General features: G+C 32.2%; 1 protein-coding gene across 6 annotated transcripts in view; it reads left to right on the top strand.

Annotated features, from left to right (window-relative positions):
• POSTN (periostin) overlaps window positions 1-17059 on the top strand; it is a 34131-nt gene extending 17072 nt beyond the window's left edge. The window contains exons 13-23 of one of the 6 annotated variants that reach the window (XM_060128648.1): window positions 503-633; window positions 740-842; window positions 951-1018; window positions 1744-1789; window positions 4731-4811; window positions 7874-7963; window positions 8640-8729; window positions 9759-9836; window positions 10218-10301; window positions 14660-14701; window positions 16258-17059. In XM_060128648.1, coding sequence (XP_059984631.1) covers window positions 503-633; window positions 740-842; window positions 951-1018; window positions 1744-1789; window positions 4731-4811; window positions 7874-7963; window positions 8640-8729; window positions 9759-9836; window positions 10218-10301; window positions 14660-14701; window positions 16258-16295 — 851 coding nt within the window. In that variant the 3' untranslated portion in view covers window positions 16296-17059. The remainder of the gene's footprint in view (window positions 1-502; window positions 634-739; window positions 843-950; window positions 1019-1743; window positions 1790-4730; window positions 4812-7873; window positions 7964-8639; window positions 8730-9758; window positions 9837-10217; window positions 10302-14659; window positions 14702-16257) is intronic. The other 5 variants (XM_060128649.1, XM_060128650.1, XM_060128651.1 and 2 more) reach the window with 5 other exon arrangements.
• The last annotated feature ends 5346 nt before the right edge of the window (window positions 17060-22405 follow it).

The raw sequence follows: 22405 nt of genomic DNA, 5'->3' as shown, positions 1-22405 counted from the left end.
ACACCAGATATATTTGCCCCTTGATTTCAGGATCTCATTTCTTCCTCAAGCGGTCCTGCCCAGATATCAGCCACCAAAGTGTCCCCTCTTTGCTATTCATGGCTAGCCTTCGTCTCCTTTAATTTCATTTGGAATAATTAGAGGGTCACTCATAAATGTTCTCAATTAACTGCTTACCGTAATGTTGTTGGACTAGATGTTCACTTATGTTGTCTCTATTAAAGGGCACACAACTAGGTGACAAAGAAAGAAATAGTCACAATTTCAAAAATAATTTGACTTTTTTCTCCCAGTAAGTTGGATAATATTTTGATTTAACTTATTGAAGGGACTGCATGTTTTGACATAGCATTGATATCACATTGAGAGAACAATGATATTATGAGAAATTACAGTGTGGAAAAAATAAAGACAAAGAAATATTTTTCTCCTTCATCCTCATAATATCAAAATGTCAAAATATATAACATGTTATTAAATAAATATATATTTTTCCCCCTAGGGAACAAAAATGCTCTTCAAAACATCATCCTTTATCACCTGACACCAGGAGTTTTCATTGGAAAGGGATTTGAACCTGGTGTTACTAACATTTTAAAGACCACACAAGGAAGCAAAATCTTTCTGAAAGGAGTAAGTTCTCTAGTATGAATCTATGAGAGTGTTAATCTATTATTCAATCATCCTAATGTTCATATTTCATTAAATTTCCCATTGAAATTATCCCCTGTTTTAATAGGTTAATGATACACTTCTGGTAAATGAATTGAAATCAAAAGAATCTGACATCATGACAACAAATGGTGTCATTCATGTTGTAGATAAACTCCTCTATCCAGCAGGTTGGTAATTATTGAACTGATTAATGAAAACATAACTCTTTTTCAATAGAAACCTAGATTTTTATTTCATCCATTCTTACAATATTCATTTAATATTCCTCTTCACAGACACACCTGTTGGAAATGATCAACTGCTGGAAATACTTAATAAACTGATCAAATACATCCAAATTAAGGTACAGATGTTATTGCATGTGTTTCTAATGTGTTGAACAGACATTGCAGGTTTAACATAAGAAACTAGAAATGTATACATTAATAAGTAGATGTACACTGGGACTGCATTGCTCTTTGTTGATTATAATGGTACACTGGCATTATTTCTTCATGGTTTTGTTTAAGGAGGATTTAATAAAAGCTACTTGGGGCCAAGCAGAATGTTAAGTATTATGAGAAATATTAAGTTGAATCAGATATGGCCCTTTATTCAAAAAGTTTACAGTCCAGCAGGGAAGATAAGACATGTAGATAAGAAACTATAATTTTTCTATTATCAAATATTTTTGCTACAGAATATAATGGAAAGATAAAATATTTGCTTATGAGAAGTTGTCACCAATCGCAATAGTTAAAGGTAAAGGAATATTCTAGGATAAATATTGGGTTGAATATTGGTAGGGTTAAAGCACCAGACAACACAGGGAGTATTATTTAATGAACTTTTAATTTGGGATTCGCTATTCTATAATTTTTAAAACTCTGAGTAACAAATCCAACCATTTTATGCCATGTTGCCCAACAGCAGGAAATTGGAAGATGATTTATATGAAGCCTTCATTTTTACTAAATATAATGATAGCTTCACTGTCTTTACTTCAGTGAAAATTAAAAATCATGGTGCCAAGATTTTATTAATACAACTACTACATTTCATGTTACTAAATATAATGTTTATTTTCAGTTTGTTCGTGGTAGCACCTTCAAAGAAATCCCCATAACTGTCTACAGTAAGTACATAATTAATATTTGTCACATATAAGTGGCAAGATGTAAAAAAAAAAAGAAAACCCAAGAATTTTCTTTGTGTTTACTGAGATGATTGATAATCTGGTATTTAGAATTCCAAACAATGGCAAATCTCATGTCACTTGAAACAGGGCTTGAGGTCTGGATGAGACCTCTCAGCCTTGACTACACCCTTCAACTCCAATGAACCACTTCCTCATTCATCTGCTAGCTTGATATAGTATAATTGCTAGCATTGCAAAGACGCAGGGGAAAAAAGACACACAAACATACAAAGAGGAGAGCTAGCTAAAAGGCACTTGAGAGCTATCTGAAAATTCAAATATGTGGACACAGAAATAACATTGCTGAAAGATTTGTAGCTCATTCCACTCTCAAGACCTCAGCCATCTAAGGGCAGGCTGTCAGAGAAGTCTAATATTTATGCGCTGGTGGTTCAAAAACTCTTCCCCATTCAAAACTGGATGAAGGAACAAAAAAATTGTCAGGTGATAAACCTAGAGTTTCTAGATTCCAAGGTTCTTTTATTCCTGACTCTACCAGATTATCAAAATTAAACCTCTACTTCTTAACAATAGCAAAGGTATTTCATTTTCATAAATGTAACTCATAGTATTTCTTATTCAATGTGGCTTTTTCCTCCTTTGTCTTTTTTCCTCTCTTCCGTTGCAGCTTTCAAAGCAGAAATTCTTTCCATTTTGTTTTGACTCTACAATTCAACACTCAAAATGCATCAGTAGCTAAAGCATTGCTTCAATTCCCACATTTATCTTGGCAAGAATTATTCTATTTTATACCATGAGCATCCTGTTATTTAATTAAGAAAATTTTCCTTAATATTTACACTAGATATGGAAAAGGAGTAAAGATGATGTAAGGAGCAAAACAAAAGGTCTGCTGTTCTTACTGATCTTAATTATGTAATAATAACATAAACAATCCTAGTATCAGGCCAGCTCAGCGCTGTTTCAATGACTTAGTTGGAATACTTATAATTCAACATGGTTTAAATTCCAGTATGGAAGTATACAATCTTATTAAAGATATATTTTATAAAAAATGAAAGAATGCTTATGGGCTCTATTCATCAGAAATGCTATGTCATCTTCCTCCACTAAAAACGTGTATCTGCACTACATTTCTTTACCTTTTCTACTGTATCCATGAGAGGTCCACTACCTTTTATATGTCAATGCAATATTTTGCTTACATTGAGCCAAAATATTATAACTCCTTTATTTTCCTCTACTTAAATTGTTCTCACAGAGAACAAGCTACAGTTTGTGAAATTATGCAAGTCTAATGAGTCTTACCTACCTACTCAGCTCTTGAAAGAGCTCTGAGATTTACATGCTGATGTGGTATATTTCTTTAGCTCTTCTCCGTGTATGCAGTTACTTGAAAGCATAGTTCAAACAGAGGTTGAGACTAATTAAACCAAAGATTCCATTTTCATGTTCCTTTATTGACTTGTCTCTAAAATTTTAATTTTCTTACTATGTATTATTCTTGTCCCCCAAATACCATACATTTTAAATTGTAAGGGGGGAAAATGCTCTTTAGTATGTGTTGTCAAATATATGACATTTGAGGTGGAGAGGAAGAAAATCAGTATTTAATCCTCAACCCGTGATCTGTCAAAACTATTTAAGTCTTCAGAAAAGCAAGACTGAAACAAAACTAGGACCCCAATAAACATTCTAAACTTCAAGTTCCTTAACATGAAGTGAAAATTTAAGCTAAAAGTAATTAACCCATTCTGATAGTAGCAGCAGAGACCTCTGTGAATTTGACCTTCATGGAAAGGTTCCTCTGTGGCCAGGCCACCTGTGGAATCAGTAATTGGACACAAAGATTTGACATATTTTAGTTTCATAATTTGAGATCTCAATATGTAAAATCTGAAATAACTGAGACACAGTCACAATTAAGCTCTAGAATCCATATGAATTCAAAGAGTTGACACAGATAAACATCTCAGAAACCTGAACTGAGAATGTGACAGAAATCCAGACTGCGCTAATATCTCACCTCTAATGCTTCAACACAGTCTGTTATGATTGCACAGATAGCTTTAGTGCTTTATCTAATGAATCCATCTTTTAAGGCTCTAATTAGAAATGATAAAGAGCCAGTAGTAGCTCTGGTATCTGGCTCCAGAGGCACACTTTCAGTTAATCTATACAACCAAAAGCCAACCAAATAGTTGGCTGTTATCTGAAATATATTTTGCACATTATTATTATTTCAGTTGGATGGATGACATACATTCAAAATACATAGCTTTCAGTATAAAAATGATGATGATAAAGCTGAAAATTAAAGCCAATTTATCCTGTAACTTAAATAATTAAATACATGATCATATCATATTTGTTGCATAGAGCTCATGTCTGGCTGGCTGGAATCCATTTTTACATTTAAGTATTCTGAACTATTTTTGTATTTTCCTTTCTGTATCACTGTTATCAAATGCATGAAAAATATTTTGAGTCTTTTTCTTTCAATGTCTTCTTCTAATTGAGAAAGAATCCAACAATGCAATTTAAGATATTATGAATTGCATGAAATTAATCATGTTTATTTGTCTTTGTTGCTACGCAGCCAATATTTTCAAGACGTACAAAAGAAGGTAAAGAGCTTTAGTGGTGCAGTTCAAAATGATAGATTTCTAGATAGAATTCCTCACTTAGCAAGTATGTATTTCACTGGAACAAATCCAAGTCACTGGACTTCAGAGTTCATCATCTGGACATGAGAAGATGCTAGATAATTACCAGGAATATTTCCTATATCTGACTTCCTGAACATATTACCACATCTGATACCTCAGTACCCAACAAAGACCAAAAAAAGAGAGAGAATTTCGTTCAGGTTGTTTTTATGTAAACATCATTTATGTTCCACTTTCTATACTTTCAGCAACTAAAATTATAACCAAAGTTGTGGAACCAAAAATTAAAGTGATTGAAGGCAGTCTTCAGCCTATTATCAAAACGGAAGGTAAAAATCAATGTTATACATGGTTCCTTAAAAATCCATATAATAGACTGATTTCTATGAATGTATCTACATTCTTTTTGAAACTAACATGCTAAATATTTCTATATCAATGGCATGCTCATTTAACAGCAGAATGCGGAATGTAAGTTATTTAGCAGAGTAGATGGTGCATGAAATGTACTTTCAGTACATTTGCTTGTATTTGATTTCAACTTAATTTACCATTGCATTAGCACTAGTACCCAGATAACTCACCATACAAATAAATCCTAAGCTATTTTTCCTGCACCTAGACTCTTTTAGAGAGTATACTCTTTATAGTTTTGTTTCCAGTCTCCCCACATAAATCTCTTTTATACTGTTGCGAGGTGTTCCAAAAAGTGCAGGCATTTTTGATTCAACAACCTAAGAGAGCACAGAAGCTGTATACTGAAGAAAGCTTTTAAAATGTATATCCACACATGATATATTTTTTAATTAAACCACCAGAAACAGAGGAAATAAGTAGTTGGTGCAGTTGAGTCAAACCTTAGAATCCTTAATTCCAGCCCTGAATGTGTGTCTATATATAATATACATTACATATTCTTATATGTATACATACATAACACATTAAATAGACACATATACTTACATATATACTTATCTCCTGATGTTTCAGACTAGAGCATTAAATAAAGTTACTTTTCTCTCTCCCCCTACTGTGTATGTTAGCCAACTCCAACATCTCTGATGCCCCCTTCATTTAACATATTTTAATTACTCCCAAAGGATCGGAACTTAAGAATTATTTCCATGTCTAAGAATCTTAATGTGGTGACTGGCCACAGAAGAAAGACCAGGTTTTCTTCATTATTCTGAGGGAAGAATAGAAACAGTCTTCCAAAAAAGGAATAGATGATATACTCAATTGAATCTCAAGAAAACTATTATTGTAATTATCTTTGATTTGGGTATTCTCATTTTACGAATTGAGATGGCAACTTCTTGAATACTTTTGATTCCTCGAAAAGTGTGTCATTACTTAAAACTTAGACATTGGAAGTATGTATGTAAAAGTGTATTTCCTAGCTAGTGAGTTATCTATATTTTTATACATTCTTGAGACTTAAAATTGAGGTATTTGGAATCTGTGCTTTTTTTAAAAAACATACTATACCTATTGTCATTTGAGTATTTGATTGCTCTTATATAGTGATGAAGAGAATTTGATGATTTAAGAAGTTAAATCTCAGAAATTTTTGTTGAGAAAATGTTTCTTGATCATTTTAATGAAAAATGATAAAATGATCCTTGATGTTTAGATTCTTGTACTCTTTTTTAAAAATCAGATTCCCTAAAATTTTGTATAATCACTTGTACACAGCTTCTATAGTAAAAATCATTCACATGTACTATTTTTATTTTCAAAGATTCTTCTCTTTTCTTTCAAGCTTCTTCATTCAACCCATTTATCTTCCCAATCTTTGTGAGCAGGATTCTATTGTATTACTTTTCTTCAATTAGGAACACAATGAAGCATCAGCTCTACTTGAGTTTTTCCTATGAAGGGAACTAAGATGAAAAATGGGGTCAAGTCACCTATGCATTAACAACTCTCCAGTTAAACAATTTGGAAGTTTTACTTTGTGCAATATAATGAGGGAGACAAATACTTATTTTGGCAGCCATTTACAATTGTCCAGTTCTAGAATTACTATTGGCATTTCCTTCTCACTGTTTGAACTTTTGCTGATTCATCGATAACTCTTGAATTCTTACTAAATAAATTAGACCCCAAGACACAATTTTAAGATGTTTCTTATAAACTGTACCTAACCAAATTTTAGAAGTAAGAATAAATCAACTGAATACATATTGAGCACGTATGGTGCCGGGTACTCTCGTAGGTGCCCGCCAGGAATAAATATGAAAAAAAAATTTTTTTGGTAGTAAATCCCTGCCTTCATAGAATTTAAGGATAGACGATGTTTCTGAAATTCCAGTTGAGGCTCTTCTAAAGAAATGTCTATTGGGATATTTTATTAACTCATTTCCTGTTCTTAAACTCCTTAGCTGTTCTTTCCTTTTGAAGTTTCCTTAAAACTTGGGCTTACGTTTTGATACTCAGTGTCCCTTGACCACATAGATCAAATATTATGGTGCGAAATACTTACTGTTTGAATGAACTGTACTCTTGTTTTCATTATTTTAGATTGTCCTAGACTATATAATTCTGGGTAATGGTGTACATTGACAATTTCTGAACAAACAAATAAACCCTCTCAAAGATAAGCAAATATAGTTGTATTCAACTGTTGAAGGGTGTCACAGTATGAGTTAAATGTACTGAACTTCTCTAAGAAACAGTCTTGATTAACTAATGTAGTAATCTGCTTTCTAACATTCAAAATGATTTTCTCTGGGAGCAAAATCATTTTGCAAGTCAAATGCAACACTTAACTTTTGCATTTGAAGGACTGTTTAACTATTTATTAGTAAATATATGCATCATTCACATATAGAAGGTAAGTACTCAAATCTATTTTCTCATAAAACCTGAATTTCGTATTTTAAAGGTAGGCATAAAGTTGGGCTTTTTTGATGTTCAGTCTTATGCCCATTAGATAAAAAATGTAAGATATTGACTGATTAAAAATTAAATTAAAAATTTAACAAGAAAAGAAAGTAATAGACAATATCAGTATGGTAAAGTAAGATCTACACTAGTTATCATTAGAGCCACTCAAATTTGTTCATACTGTATGATTCACAATGTATAGTCACATATAATATTTTGCATGATCATACTTTACAACTATGAATAAATGGATCAATTAAACATCAATTTAAATGCTAAAGCAGATGGAAGTTATTTTAGTAGCACACCAACAGATTGAGTTATTTGTTCTCATAAATACTGTTTAATTTGAGGACAATGGGAACTGTTTAAAACCGATTTCATAAAGCCTGAAACCACTTTGAAATTTGAGCAACACCAAATGTTGAAATAAATTTCCTGTTCTGGTAAATTTAAAGGACTACATTAACATGATAATTTGTCTCCTAAAACAATGCCTTAGGACCCACAATAACAAAGGTCAAAATTGAAGGTGAACCTGAATTCAGGCTGATTAAAGAAGGTGAAACAGTAACTGAAGTGATCCACGGAGGTGCGTTCTCTGTGTTTCCTGTAGCCTACTGTGAACATTTTCAAACAGTGTTGGTTTAAATATATTGAATATCTGAGGTTTTCTCTTGGACTTTTGTTTTATATAAATTGTGGGAAAACTTTTCTCAGTTACAGATTCTTATTAGCCGATCAATTAAAACATAGTTTACCTTTTAATGGATATAGTTGGAATTGATTTAACCATTAACTCATCAGTTCCAACAAAACTGTCATTACTCTGCATATGCAAGGATGATTATGAAATATAATGAAAACAATCATGTCAATACAAAAGAACATATTGTACTTAGAAGAAAGAGTGGCCATTCTATAAGACTGACTAATAAGTCATTGCTAGGACTTATAAGATTCCCATTCTAATGATGTATAATTCCCTGGACCCTCCCTGAACACTCATTCCACAGTCAAGAGACAAATATGACATGGAGTGTTAGCTTGCTAGTTGGCTCTCTCCCTTACCCAAGATTCAGGACATAACCACTACCTTTTAGACCTCTGTTATATGAATTTATTTGAGATATGTCCCCCAAATTATTATGATTGAATTCTAAATGGCATTGCTGTGAGAAATACATTTAATCATTAAAATGTCTAGCTTATGGCCATTTAGATGCCATAAGGGGATAAATCAAATGCATTTTCTTCCCCTATTTCAGAGCCAATTATTAAAAAATACACCAAAATCATTGATGGAGTGCCTGTGGAAATAACTGAAAAAGAGACAAGAGAAGAACGAATCATTACAGGTAATTTTTTTTTAAACAAATGTGATCCTGAATCTCATATTGATCAAAAATAATGAAAATGAATAACAAAAAAATAACTGGCATTGTGCACATGAAACACTGTAAAAGAAACTATCCTGATAAAATATCAATACATCATCCTTGATGATAAAAATCACCTGTGAGTGATAGAAGGGATAATCCAACTCACTTGAAAAATGTAGTTATTGTAAAATCTTCTTAGAAAAGTTTAGATTGGGATTACAGTGCTCTACTAAGCAGATCTTACAGGTAATTTTTAACTCTGTATATGAACTATGCCTGGATTATAAAGAGCAAACCATTTAATCCTAAAATATCTCTATAAGAATCATTAAAGAAACTAAGTCATTTTCTTAGTGGTTACTGAAGTCATTTTATTTCTTTTTTGGTAGAAATAATACTAATCCTAAATATGTAATCTATGTTTTCCTCTGAATTGGAAATTTTGGGACAAATCTATAAGCCTGTGTTTTTATTATGAATATGCATGTGTATCATATAATACACTATCTTCACTTTGCTATTTATTAATGAGTTACTAAATCCTAGAAAAAAACCATTCCCTCCTTCGATTTTCCTTTAATCTTAAGGTTTACACATACACATCTACCACACCAAAATAATATGCAAGCTTGTATACAACAACTGATAAATAATTTCAGTAAACCTCTGTATCAGTCTCCCATCAGTGAATTAGTCTAAAATTCTGAATTCAGCTATTTTTTAAGTCTTTGGGAATTCCCTGGCAGTCCATGTTTAAACAAGCAGTCAGCAAATATGGCCCATGCCACCTACTTATGTAAATAAAGTTTTATTGGAACACAGTGTGACCATTCATTTATACAGTGTGTATGGCTATTTGCACTCTAAAGGACAAAGTTAAATAGCTGCAACACAGACCACAAGACCCATAAGGTCTAAATTACTTTCTATGTGACCCTTACAGAGGAAGTTTGCCCAGCCTTGTTTCAGTTCCTTATTATTATTATTTTTTTGTCTTTCCCTTAGGTCCTGAAATAAAATACACTAGAATTTCAACTAGTGGTGGAGAAGCAGACGAAACTCTGAAGAAATTGTTGCAAGAAGGTCAGTATGTCTAGAAGAATAAGAATGTGGATTTCTTTAAGCTATCTATGTCAAAGTCTAAAATAATCTTTGAAGCCTCTTACACTTTCTACTCTATCTCATTCCTTTGTTCTAGTTCCATACCAACACAAGAAAAAAGTCCAAAGATAGGGGATGAAACTCAAATGACAGTCATATTGATTGTTTTGTTCTATATTTGCTATACAGTGTTCAACAACTTTGTAAGAAAATTGGTTTATCAAAAAGTAACACTAAAAACCAAGAAAGAACCAAGTGTTGGTCTGGAATTCATTGTTGGGCAGATGCCATTATATATCACATCACGTCTCCTGCCTTTTTATTACATAAACCAATTTCTGCTATAAACATGTATCCTCTCAGAGGTCACCAAGGTCACCAAATTCATTGAAGGTGGTGATGGTCATTTATTTGAAGATGAAGAAATTAAAAGACTGCTTCAGGGAGGTTAGTAAAAGGGAAACAACTAACCCACTTAACAGGTTCTGATAACTGAGATTTTCAACTTTTTAAAGACTGAGCATTCAGGTTTTATTTTGTTTTTTTTTTAGTTAGGTTAAAAAAGACAACATCATGTCTGTCTTAACAGACTGATTGGGTCAATGGTGGTTATAGTAAGCGTTATAAAGAAAGAATTACTAGTTTAAACAGTCTTTAAAAAGTTCAGTGGGGAGCAGTGAATATTTTTTTGCTTTGATACAGACAACTGTAAAGATATTTTTGTATGTGAAAGGGGGATACTTTAAAAATTGGTAGTTATTTAAAGAAGCCCAAATTGAAATACTTTTTATATTTTAAAAAATGTATTCACTGCACCCACAACAATAATAAGAGGCATGTTTATGAATTTTTTAAGTGCATAGATCTAGCAAAAAAATTGCATTTAGTATTTTTATTTTCCAAAACTACATACTTGGGAATGGGTTATCTGTTTCTTCTAACAGTTTGAGTCATAATCTATACCTGGAGCGGTAAATTATTTTGCATATGAAATTAATTTTAATATTTAAAATATGGAATGTTCTCTGCCTATGGCGTTAAAAGGACCTACTTTTAAAAGGAAAGAAGAAAAAAAAGAATTCAAAATCTTACACAAACTCTCAATGGTAATTACTCAAAGAAATAGTAAATGTTAATAAAGTATAATTTGGGTAATTGGTATTTGAATAAATTAATTTCCAGTTCATTTTCTTAACAATAAAAGAATTTAAGGTAAGAAATTGTTTTAGAGAAACAAGTATTTAAATTATTTAAAAAAATCAAATATGCTCTTTGAAATATACTGTGAATTGAGAAACACTAAATTGAAGTTTAATGTTTATCCAAATTATGGTCCCAATGGGTTTTATCCTTAAAATTTTAAAAAATTGTAGTACTATGTCCAAGAAGTTGTAAATTCTCTTGGGACCATGTATATTTTTGGCAATTATTGTTTTATTCTTTACTTTTATATAGGTAGAATCTCTTACATAGTATTGATACTGTTCAGTGATAGTAAAAATAAATAATTTTTATTGAACCAATGATTGAATTTCCCCTCAATAGAAAAATTTGTGTCTGAAAAATACAAGATTTCCTTTCAGACTCCAGGGAATATGTGACACTCCCAAAGCCACAACAGAACCAGTTTCCTGTGAGATCTAATACAGAATTTACTCATCTACCCCTAAATGCTTAACACTGTACTAGAAAAAGGTAGGGATTTGAGGGAAGAGGTGAAGACATGAAAATTAAGTTGAATTCTTTTTTTTTTTCAGTCCTTGCCATAGTAAGCGGCTTTGTAGAATGGCAGTGCTTTGTAGAGAATGAACCAATTAGTAACTGCACTTGTATATATTGCTTTAATTTATTTAGGCTTAAACTTCGGTAAGTATGTTTTCCTCCCCTTCAATAAGCCCCCATTAACAAGTCCATTATAAACGACGAACTAAGTGCTGAAGACTAACTTCAGCCAAGAGAAGATAATACCTGTTACAAGAATAAGATACTCTAATTTTTGTTAATGGAATCCTTCTTTAACTCTAGTTTATGTTCATCCCAAAGGTTGATTCCTTTAGTTCCCAGTATTTGGTTTCTCCACATATTCATAATGCACTGGTTTTGTCAATGTCACAACATAAGTTTTTATCAAAACATTTCCAAGGGTTTTTTTTTTCTCATAAGAAAGACAATATAAGCAGTATAGTTACTAATATCTGGACACTAAGTGGACATGCTAGTTTTCTTTCTTCCAGCCCTGTAAAACCATTGGGTCAACACTGAATAACAAGTGTCTCTTGTCTAGATCCCAAGAGACGCCAATTTACAAAGAAGCTGGTGTAAATAAAGATTATGTCATGCAAGATTGGCTTTTTTTTTTCTTTCAGAGTATTGATAATTGATCTATAGGTAAATGTGGTCTTCATCTCAAAGCTTGGAGTTTTCTATCTGAACTACTCATATTGTGGTACATATGGTACATTTTGATGAACTGAGTGTATTCCTCAATCATTTAGGTCATTCTTATTAACATGGCTAAGTGGTCAGTTTGGTACCAATATGATCTGTCATTGAAACACTTCAGACCCCTTAACTAAAACTTCTTCTCATAAAATGTGTTGAGTTTTTCACTCTTGTCTTAGATAGAACTACATTTACTGAAACTACTAAAGTAATTAAGGGAGAACAGCAAAGTAGTAGGCTATGGAGAAAGGAACAACCACAAGAAGTTATCTGGGAAGGTTTTGACAAATCTGCCTGTATAACATGTAAAGATTTATGGCTTCTGTAGAGAACATAGGATCAGGTTGTAGGTCTGGCTTCCAATCTGGGTTCCAACTTGAACTAACTTGTCTTATAAATTGATGCTTTCCTGCCTTGCTTTCTTAATCTGAAAAGTGGGGATAGTAATGTTACCTACATATAAATGAATCAATATGTGAAAAGCACTTGGAATAATGTTCAGCGCATATAAACTCTCAGTGATGTTAGCTACTATGAGGATTACGGTCAATTAACGTTAACATGGTCAACAAAGTAATATTTTACACTCTAAATTTCCAAAGTCATAGCCATGTAAAAATGCAAAAATCTTGCAAATAAGTGAGCTGAAGCATTTTGTATGTTTCAGGAAACATGTGGTGGAGAGGAGCATTTTTGTGGGATTGTTCAATGATTAATTTATCTTGCCATATTTAGCTTCTCTAAACACGACCTAATACAAGTGTCATTCAGTTTGAGATGGCAGAGGGCCACTGAGCGCAAATCTGGTTTTCTGCACTTTAATCAAGCTTTTCTTCCAGAGATGTTTGTTTGCCACAATGAACACTTCTTATTTTGATTTTATCATAGCCAAATAATAATAAATTAACAAGTTAGTTAATTGGATATATATTAATTGGATGCTGCCAAATTTATAAAAGAAAATCTGAGTGTAAGTGCTTGTTTTGAAAAGTAATGTCAAAATATTGTTTTAAATTGCATAATAAGTGCTCTTTGGAATTTAATAAGTCCATTATAAACAATGCTTTTTGTTCACTGCTTAAAGACTGGATCCATCTTTTCATGGCAACATTTTATAAGCCATTTTTTGTGACCAAGTAAACCTGAAGTTAAGAAAAATATATCAACTGGAGCATATTCCATAATTCAGACTTTTCTATCTCACATAAACTTTCCCTCACTAATCCAACCTAATGAGGTTTTCTCTAGTTCTGTATTTTATTATAGTATTAATATAGTGTGATAAATGGTTATGTATCTTATATTCTGGGGGGAAAAAAGACATGTTGGAAATATGCTATGTAGACAGAAACAGAATTCTTCAAAAAATGCTTAATGTTTCTTTCCCTTTTTTTTAAACTTGATATTATACAGCCCACAATACTGTTGGTGATAGTCTCATGTCTTATTTTTCATGGGATTTCAGAGAATTGAATATATATATAAAACAAAAATTTTGACTTCATTGTTGAGTATAGATGATACATAAAAATCAAGAATTCAAAACTTGGAGTAAAAAAGGTAAGCAGAGAAAGAAAGTCGCCATAGGGACCACACTTATTCATTGATCTCAAATGTCCAACGACAGAGTGAAAATGTGAATTTAGGTTGACCAAGTGGTCTTGACAATGATTTAAAAGAAAAATGAGGAATTGGGAAGTATTTTGCAACTATAACAACAAAAAACTGCATTGTTATGAGACACTTAAAATTCTAAAATAAGAAAGATTTTATTATTTTTAGCTACTTAACTTTTAAATGGTCTTGTAGGATTGGAATTAAATTGGGGAGTATGTTGGCACACACTTCCTGAATTGCTTACTGGTATATTTCTAGAGTTATGATATTTTGTTGTCCTCATGTATTATAAGTTGATCATAGATTAATTTACAATGAGAATTTTACAGAGGCAGAAGTCTGATACATCACAAATAGGAATGACTGGAAAAAATGAGTGGATATCTCTGGGAAGATACTTCTGCTAAACTTTATAGAATGTTAGACATCCTTTCATCATAAAGTGATGCTTTTCATAAAAAGGGTGAAAAAGTCATGTAAGTCACTCCATGCAACAATGGAACATCATCTGGGGTGCTACATGCCATAATAAAACAATATGTTTTGCAAATAGTAAACATTCATTATGATATATGGAAAACAAATGTCTGTTTGTTGCCAGTGCAAAAGTCTCACTACTCCAAAAGAAATCTACATGTTTACATGATGTTTATTTAAAACTTTATACTCTTCTGATCAACTATGGTTTCCTGTCTCATATTAGTCATAATTTCAAAGTATTTTTAACTAAAGCTATTTAATTTCAGACACACCTGTGAGGAAGATACAAGCCAACAAAAGAATTCAAGGTAAATATATTGACTATGGTAATTTGCATATATGACAAACCTTTTGTTATATTAAGACAAACCAAAGAAAAGGAGAGTATTCTAATATATTTTATTTTGAGCAAAGTATTTTGATGATATGAATCAGAAAATAAATCTTTCACTATTAATAGAATATAAGAAAAACAAATGTTAAAAGAAAGGCAATTATACTCATGTAAAGTGCTAGACATACTGAACCACTGAGGTAGACTCAAGTAGAATTAATTTGAAAAGAAACCCTTGAATACCAGAGTTGAGCAAAAATGGGTAGCAGGTAGACCTGAACTCTGTGAAACTATTATTTAAAATGAGGCTACAGTTTGAGACAAAAGTAAATTCAAAACTGTATCTACTGTACACATATAGAAAATGATTAATATAGGTATATACAAAATTTTGATATAATGTGTAGGTTATATACATGTATATATCACCCATGCACTATAATTTTCTTTATAACTTTATTTATGTGCATTTTCTAATCTTCCACATAGGTTACCTTACATTCTGATGCATTCAAAACTCAAAGATTTCCCTTGTGGAACTTAAAATAATTACATATTTGGAATTTCTAAGATAATTATATACTAATAGTCAAAAGAAGTTGAAGGCTTATGAATGCATTATAGGCATATCTGATTTTAACCCAGTCCAATCTAGACATTTGAAACTAAAGACTCAATTGTACACATAATTTTTTTTTTATTGGAGTAAAATTGCTTTACAATGTTGTGTTAGTTTCTGCTGTACAATGAAGTGAATCAGCTAAATGTATACCTATATCCCCTCCCTCTTGGACCTCCCTCCCACCCACCCCCCATCCACCCAACTAGGTCACCACAGAGCACCACAGGTGAGCTCCCTGTGCTATAAAGCAGGTTCCCACTAGCTATTTTACAAATGGTAGTGTATTTATGTCAAATAATCTCCCAATTAGCCCCTCATTCCCCTTCCCCACCCCATGTCCACATGTCCATTCCCTATGTCTACATCTCTATTCCTGCCCTAGAAATAGGTTCATCTGTAAGATTTTTCTAGATTCCACATCTATGCATTAATATACGATATTTGTTCTTCTCTTTTGGGCTTAGTTCACTCTGTATGACAGACTCTAGGTCCATCCACATCTCTACAAATGACCCAATTTTGTTCCTTTTTATGGCTGAGTAATATTCCATTGTATATATGTACCACATCTTGTTTATCCATTCATCTAACGCAGGACATTTAGGTTGTACACATAATTTTTAACTGAAGGCTTTATCACAGATTTCTTCTAAACATGAAAATTCATCCAAATTTTCTAAGGAACTAAAATCATCACTTTAAATTATTATTTTCATATACCTTTGATCAAAAGAGGACTTGGTTTTATCATCACAACCAGAATATATTATTAAGAAAACAATCTAACATTTATTATAATAAGAAGTGATGGTCTTTTATAGATATAGTTATGCATAAAATATCATATTCTTAAACACTATAGTTTCATCACATTTACAATCTATATGCTCTCCCTTCTTCCTAATCAGGATCTAGAAGACGATCAAGGGAAGATCGTCCTCAGTGAAAATCCAGACACCAGACAACAAAGTTTACAAAGCCCTAAATCAACAACCTGATCTTAAAGGAAAAATATGAGAGCCACGCTGACGTGAAGAAATGAACCACCAGCACAAAAAAGCAATCACTGAACAATTCTGAATGCAAATATAGTATTTTGTTTTTCTGAATGAGAAACAGGAGGGAAATTGTGGGCTTAGCCTCCTGTGGGATAGAATCTGAGGGAAACGTAACAACCTTACAGGCTTTTACATCTTGACATTAAAATTTCTGGCTAACTCTGGAATCCATGAGAGAAAATCCTTGCCACTGGATTAATTACAGTTCAAATCTCAGAGTGGTGAGCTGTTATCCCCTTGAGAAGATTGAACCTTGAATAATGGATAGATAAAATGCATGCAAGGAGTTACCTCTCAATGGGAAATGGATAAATAAAAATGGGTGCTCAGTATAAAAAAAAAAATAAGAAAAACAAAACTTTTGTATCAAAAAGGTTTGCACATTTGTAATACAATGTGGGTTTACCAGAAAATTATGTTATTTCTACAACTAATTTTGTACTCTTGAAATGTTTGTCTTATGCTTCTTGCAATACATATTTTTATCTCAAACATTTCAATAAATCCATTTTTCAGGTATAAAAAGAATTACTTCAAAGTGGGTAATTCAAAAAACTCAAGGTTTAAGTTAATAAGAGGTTTGGACTTGGGAACAGGACTTTATACCTCTTTTTTTTTATATAACAAATACTCATTAAAGGAAATTGAATGAATTTAGTGTTTTTCAAATTTTTAAAACTATTATGATATATAAATAATCATTATACAATGAAGCAATAATTAAACATCAACTGAGTACATAATATAACCCTGGAACTGTGCTAAGTTATGAGGATTCAAAAGAAGAATTAGACAACTACTGTCCTCAAAGGGTAAAAAGACAAATCAATAATCCACAATGTACCATGGGCTATAATAGAAGAATAAACAGCACTACAGGAGCTCAATTAATTATTCCTAGGCTTAGGCTAACATAGAAGGAGCCAAAGAGATGCCCTTAACAGAGACTTGAAGTAACATAAGAGTCTACTACATGAAAAAGGAGGGGCAGAAAAATATTGGTTTGCTGAGAATGATAAAGAGATCAGTTTGATCTACTCAGATCTCAATAAATGACATCCTTATCTTGGACTAGAGATAAGAGCAGACAGGGAATAGAACCCATACTGCTGAGAAACTGACTTGTGATAGTGTGATAAATTATATCATGCATTGAAAGTTGGTCATTGAGAGACTATAAAACTGAGGAAGACCAAACTAAAGATACCTCTTGGATCAGAGGCTCAGCCCTAGAGTAATACTAAAGGATCTGAAAAGATTTGAGGTAGCTGAAAAGCATTGGTTCTTTGAGGAGCAATTGAGGTAAGGAAGTGAGATATAAAGTTCTAATGGTGCCACTAACTGCGGAAGTCTGGGTAGCCTGGGTTTTCCAGAATGTTTCCTAGTCTGGACAGTGGTGAGATTTATGCCTAGCATTTAGAGCCCTTGCCAAGAAACAAAATGTCCTACCAACTCAGTACTCATGTAGAGAATCTTTGGACTGCAGTCTAAACTGGACAGAGTGTGGCTGTGTTTTAACCAAAATGATTCAAAGGAAGTGGTTACGTAAGGTGGTGCTGGTAGAATATACTACATCATCATTAACACAGATGGCTATTCCAGACAGACAGCATGTTGTTAATAATCCTCTGGAAGATCACAGGTTGATTGAATAGAACAAAGAGTATATGGATTCATTCAGTTAGCTCCCTTCAGGGTTTGCATTTGATAATGAACCAGGTGTTGCAAAGTTCGACTTTGAACATGGTCATCGGAGACAGTAGGGATGAAACCGAGGGATATTTTTAAAGACTGTTACCTTTAATTTTAAGGCCCTGATGGGTTTTTTTGTACCATAGGAGAAAAGAAATCAGTATTTGAGAGTATACATACAAAAATCTAGCATGTATCTCTGGGAAAAGACAGCCAAGTGACATATGCAAATATAAAGATAAAATTTAAAGAGAAATTATTTATAAAATAGAAATAAACAAATACAAATAAAAAGAAAGAAGGTTAAAACATATGAAAATAAACAATACTTTAAAACTTCAAAATAAGAATTTAAAATACGTAGGTAGAGTCTGCCTGCCGATGCAGGGGACACGGGTTCGTGCCCCGGTCCGGGAAGATCCCACATGCCGTGGAGCGGCTGGGCCCGTGAGCCGTGGCCGCTGGGCCTGCGCGTCCGGAGCCTGTGCTCTGCAACGGGAGAGGCCACAGCAGTGAGAGGCCTGCGTACCGCAAAAAAAAAAAAAAAAAAAAAAAAAATACGTAGGTAGATAGATAGATCAATAGATAGATAGGTAGATAGATATCAATCTTCCTGGGACACTTTCTACAACTCAAAGCTGCAGAGTAGTACGTGTTTTACACCCAATATTTATTCCTTTAAAAATTCTCAAGAGTCTTATTATCTCCAGTTTCATAAGAAAAACATGAGGCTCAATGACTTTACGTAACTTTTCTTACTTCTTTTGCACTGTACTCTTAAATCAGGCCATCAATCAGCTTACAACATGCCCATTACCCAGCAAGCATAAACTTGAATAGAGCAAACACATCTGTTTTTGAAATTGTGCTTACTCTGCACTACTTTATTTCAGCTCCTCTTCTAACCATGCTCTGCATAAGTGGCATTAAATTTAAGGCTGAATTTTAAAATAAGCCCTTCTAGTCAATCCTGATGCACAAGGTCCACCATCCTAACTTTGAGAAATATCGCTTTATAGAGATTTCTGCTGAGACCGTAGTATCCAAGCAACCAGTGATCTACTTTCTGTCACTATAGACACAGCATTTTCTAGACCTTTTATAAACTGAATCACATAGTATGCATGGCTTCTTCTTTGTCTGGCTTTCCTTTCTCTTGGATTAATATGTAGGAGTGGAATGGCAGGACCAGACGAAAGGAATAGGATTAAAGTTTTAGGAAACTGCCAAATCATACTCCAAAGGCGTTCTATTGTTTTGCATTCCCACCAGAAGTGCATGAGAGTTCCTGTTTCTCTTGCCAACACTTGACATGGTCAGTCTTTTTAATGTTAGGTTTTCTAATAGGTGTGTAGTGGTATCTCATTGTGCTTTTAATTTGCACTTTCCTAATGTATGTTTTTCATCTGCTTATTTGACATTTGTATATCTTCTTTGGTGAAGTGTCTGTTCAAATCATTTGCCAATTTTGAGTTGTTTTTTAAAAAATTATTATTGAGTTGAGAGTTCCTTATATATCATGGATACAAGTCCTTTATCAGCTATATAAGGTGAAAATATTTTCTTATAGCATGGGACTTAACTTTTCATTCTCTTAGCATTGTTTTTGAAGATACCAAAGCCTATTTTCTTTTTTTTCCTTTTATGGATTTTCCTTTTGGTGTCATATCTAAGAAATCTTTTATTCACCAAAGATCACAAAAATTTTCTGTTTTCTTTTAGAAGTTTTTATTAGAATTAGGTTTTATATTGATGTATATGATCCATTCTGAATTACTTTTTGTTTATAGTACAAGGTATGAACCGAGGTTCTTCTTTTTTTCTATACATAGCTAATTATTCCAGCACCATTTTCTGAAAAGACTATCCTTTGTCTACTGATTTCCTTTTATACTTGTGTCAAAAATCCATATATTTGTGTATATATTTCTGTTTCTTTCTATTCTCTTCCATTAATCTATTTGTCTATCTTAATTGAAAAGTCACAATGACTGGTTTGAAATAAATCAATCAATCTGTTAGAATTAGTACTCCAACTCTGCTCATATTTCTCAAAGTTGTTTTGGTTATTTTAAGTTTTTACATTTCCAGATGAATTTTTTAATCAGTTTGGCAATTTCAACCAAAAAAAAGAGATATCTGCTGGACTTTGAAATTGTGTTGAATCTATGGATCAATTTGGGGATTATCAAAATCTTCACAAACCATGAACAAAATATATCTCTCTGTTTGTATAGATATTCCTTAATTACCTTACCAATGTTTCATTATTTTAAGTGTACAAGTCTTGCACATCTTTTTGTAGATTTTCCTTAAGTACTTGATATTTTTGATGGTATTACAAATGGCATTGTTTTTATTTCAATTGCTGACTGTTTATTTTCTGTGTATTGATCTTGTATTTTGCAAACTTGTTAAACTCACTTATTAGTTCTAGTGACTTTTTGTAGATTCCATCATGTTTTCTACATTGACAAACATGTTGTCTTCAAATAAAGACAATTTTACTTTTTCCTCTGCCATCTTAATACCTTTAATATTTTCTTGCCTTACTTCATTGGTTGAAATTGAATAGTAGTATAATTTAGAATAGAAATGGCAGGAGTGGGCATTTTTTTGCTTCATGATCTTAGAGGGAAAACATTCATTCATTCTTTTAGCCTTAAGTATGATGTTTAGTTTCATGTTAGCATCACTGCTTTTTCATAGTTCTCCATTATCAGGTTGAAGAAAGTGACTTCTATTTCAAGTTTGCTGAGAATTTTTATCAGGAATGAATGTTGAATTTTACCAAATGATTTTTCTGCATCTATTGGGATGATCATGTGGGTTTTTGTTTTTGACTTTTTTCAGTTTGACAATATGGTGAATTGAATGGAATTAATTTTGAATGTTTTGGATGTAAATCCTTCATTCCATTCATCTCTTTCATTCTGGGATGAATTCTACTTGGTCATGATATATTCAATTTATGAAAGCTTTAAAACTTTTCACATGTATGTTCATGAGAGATATTGGTCTATAATTTTCTTTTATTGTAATCTCTTTGCCTGAGTTTGGTATCATGGTAATGTAGATCTCACAAGATGAGTTGGGAAGAATTTTGTTCAGTTTTTAGAAAGTGTTTTGTATAGAATTGATAATATTTTCCTCCTTAAATGTTTGATAGAATTGATAGAATCAAGGCTTGCAGTTTTCTTTAAAGAAACAACTAAATATCCAATTTCTTTAATAAGTATAAGGCTATTCAGATTATCTATTTTTTCTTTAATGAGATTTGGTAGTTTGTGTCTTTCACAGAACTTGTCCATTTTACACCATTTTGAAATTTATTGGCACAATGTTGGTCAAAATATTCCATTATTATCCTTTAAATATCTTTAGTGATGTCACCTCATTTATGCCCAGTTCTGGAAATTTGCGTCTTCTCTCTTTTTCTCCTAACCAGTCTAGCTAGCCATCAATCAATTTTATTGATTTACTCAAATAAGCTTTTGATTTCGTATGTTTGTCTGTATTGTGTTCCTATCTTCTATTTCACTATTTTCCACTCTTATCTTTATTATTGTCTTTCTTCTGCTTTATCTGGTTTTAATTTGATCTTGATTTTCTAATTTCTTAAGGTAGAAGCTGAAGTCATTGACTTAAAAACTTGCACTTTTCTAATATCATACTTTAGTATTATAAATTCCCCCACTAAGTATTGCTTAGTGGTCTCTCACAACATTTCACATGTTTTAAAAATTAAATTAAATTCAAAGTACTTTCTAATTTTCTTTCTAAATATGTTTAAAAGTTCCATTATCTTTTTAAGATACTGAAATAATAAGAAAAGTATCTATTTACATGTGTAGTGATGATTTCTCATGTTCTTTGTTCCTTTGTATAGATCTATATTTCCATCTGGTATCATTTTCCCCTTCCTAACATTTCTTTTAGTGCAGATCTGCTGGCGATAGATTGAATTTTTCTGTCTAAAAAAATCATTATTTTTGTCTCTGTTTTTGAAAAATATTTTTGCAGGATATGCAATTCCAGATTGCCTTTTTAAAATTTATAATGCTTTAAAGATGTTACTTCACTGTTTTCTTGCTTGTCTCATTCTTATTTGCTCTGTATTTAATATGTGCTTTTTGCTTTTTGATTATTATGTGGATTGGGGTGGTTTATCTTATGTTTTTGTTCCTAGGATGTATTCAGTTTCTTAGATCTGTGATTTTAGGATTTTTATCAAATTTTATTTTCTTCAGTTATCAATGATTTGTTCTGTCCCCTCCTTTTTGGGATTCTAACTACATATATTAGA

Source organism: Lagenorhynchus albirostris, chromosome 18, assembly GCF_949774975.1.
Source record: "Lagenorhynchus albirostris chromosome 18, mLagAlb1.1, whole genome shotgun sequence".
Lineage (NCBI taxonomy): Eukaryota > Metazoa > Chordata > Mammalia > Artiodactyla > Delphinidae > Lagenorhynchus > Lagenorhynchus albirostris.
This window is presented reverse-complemented; position numbering and strand designations above follow the sequence as displayed.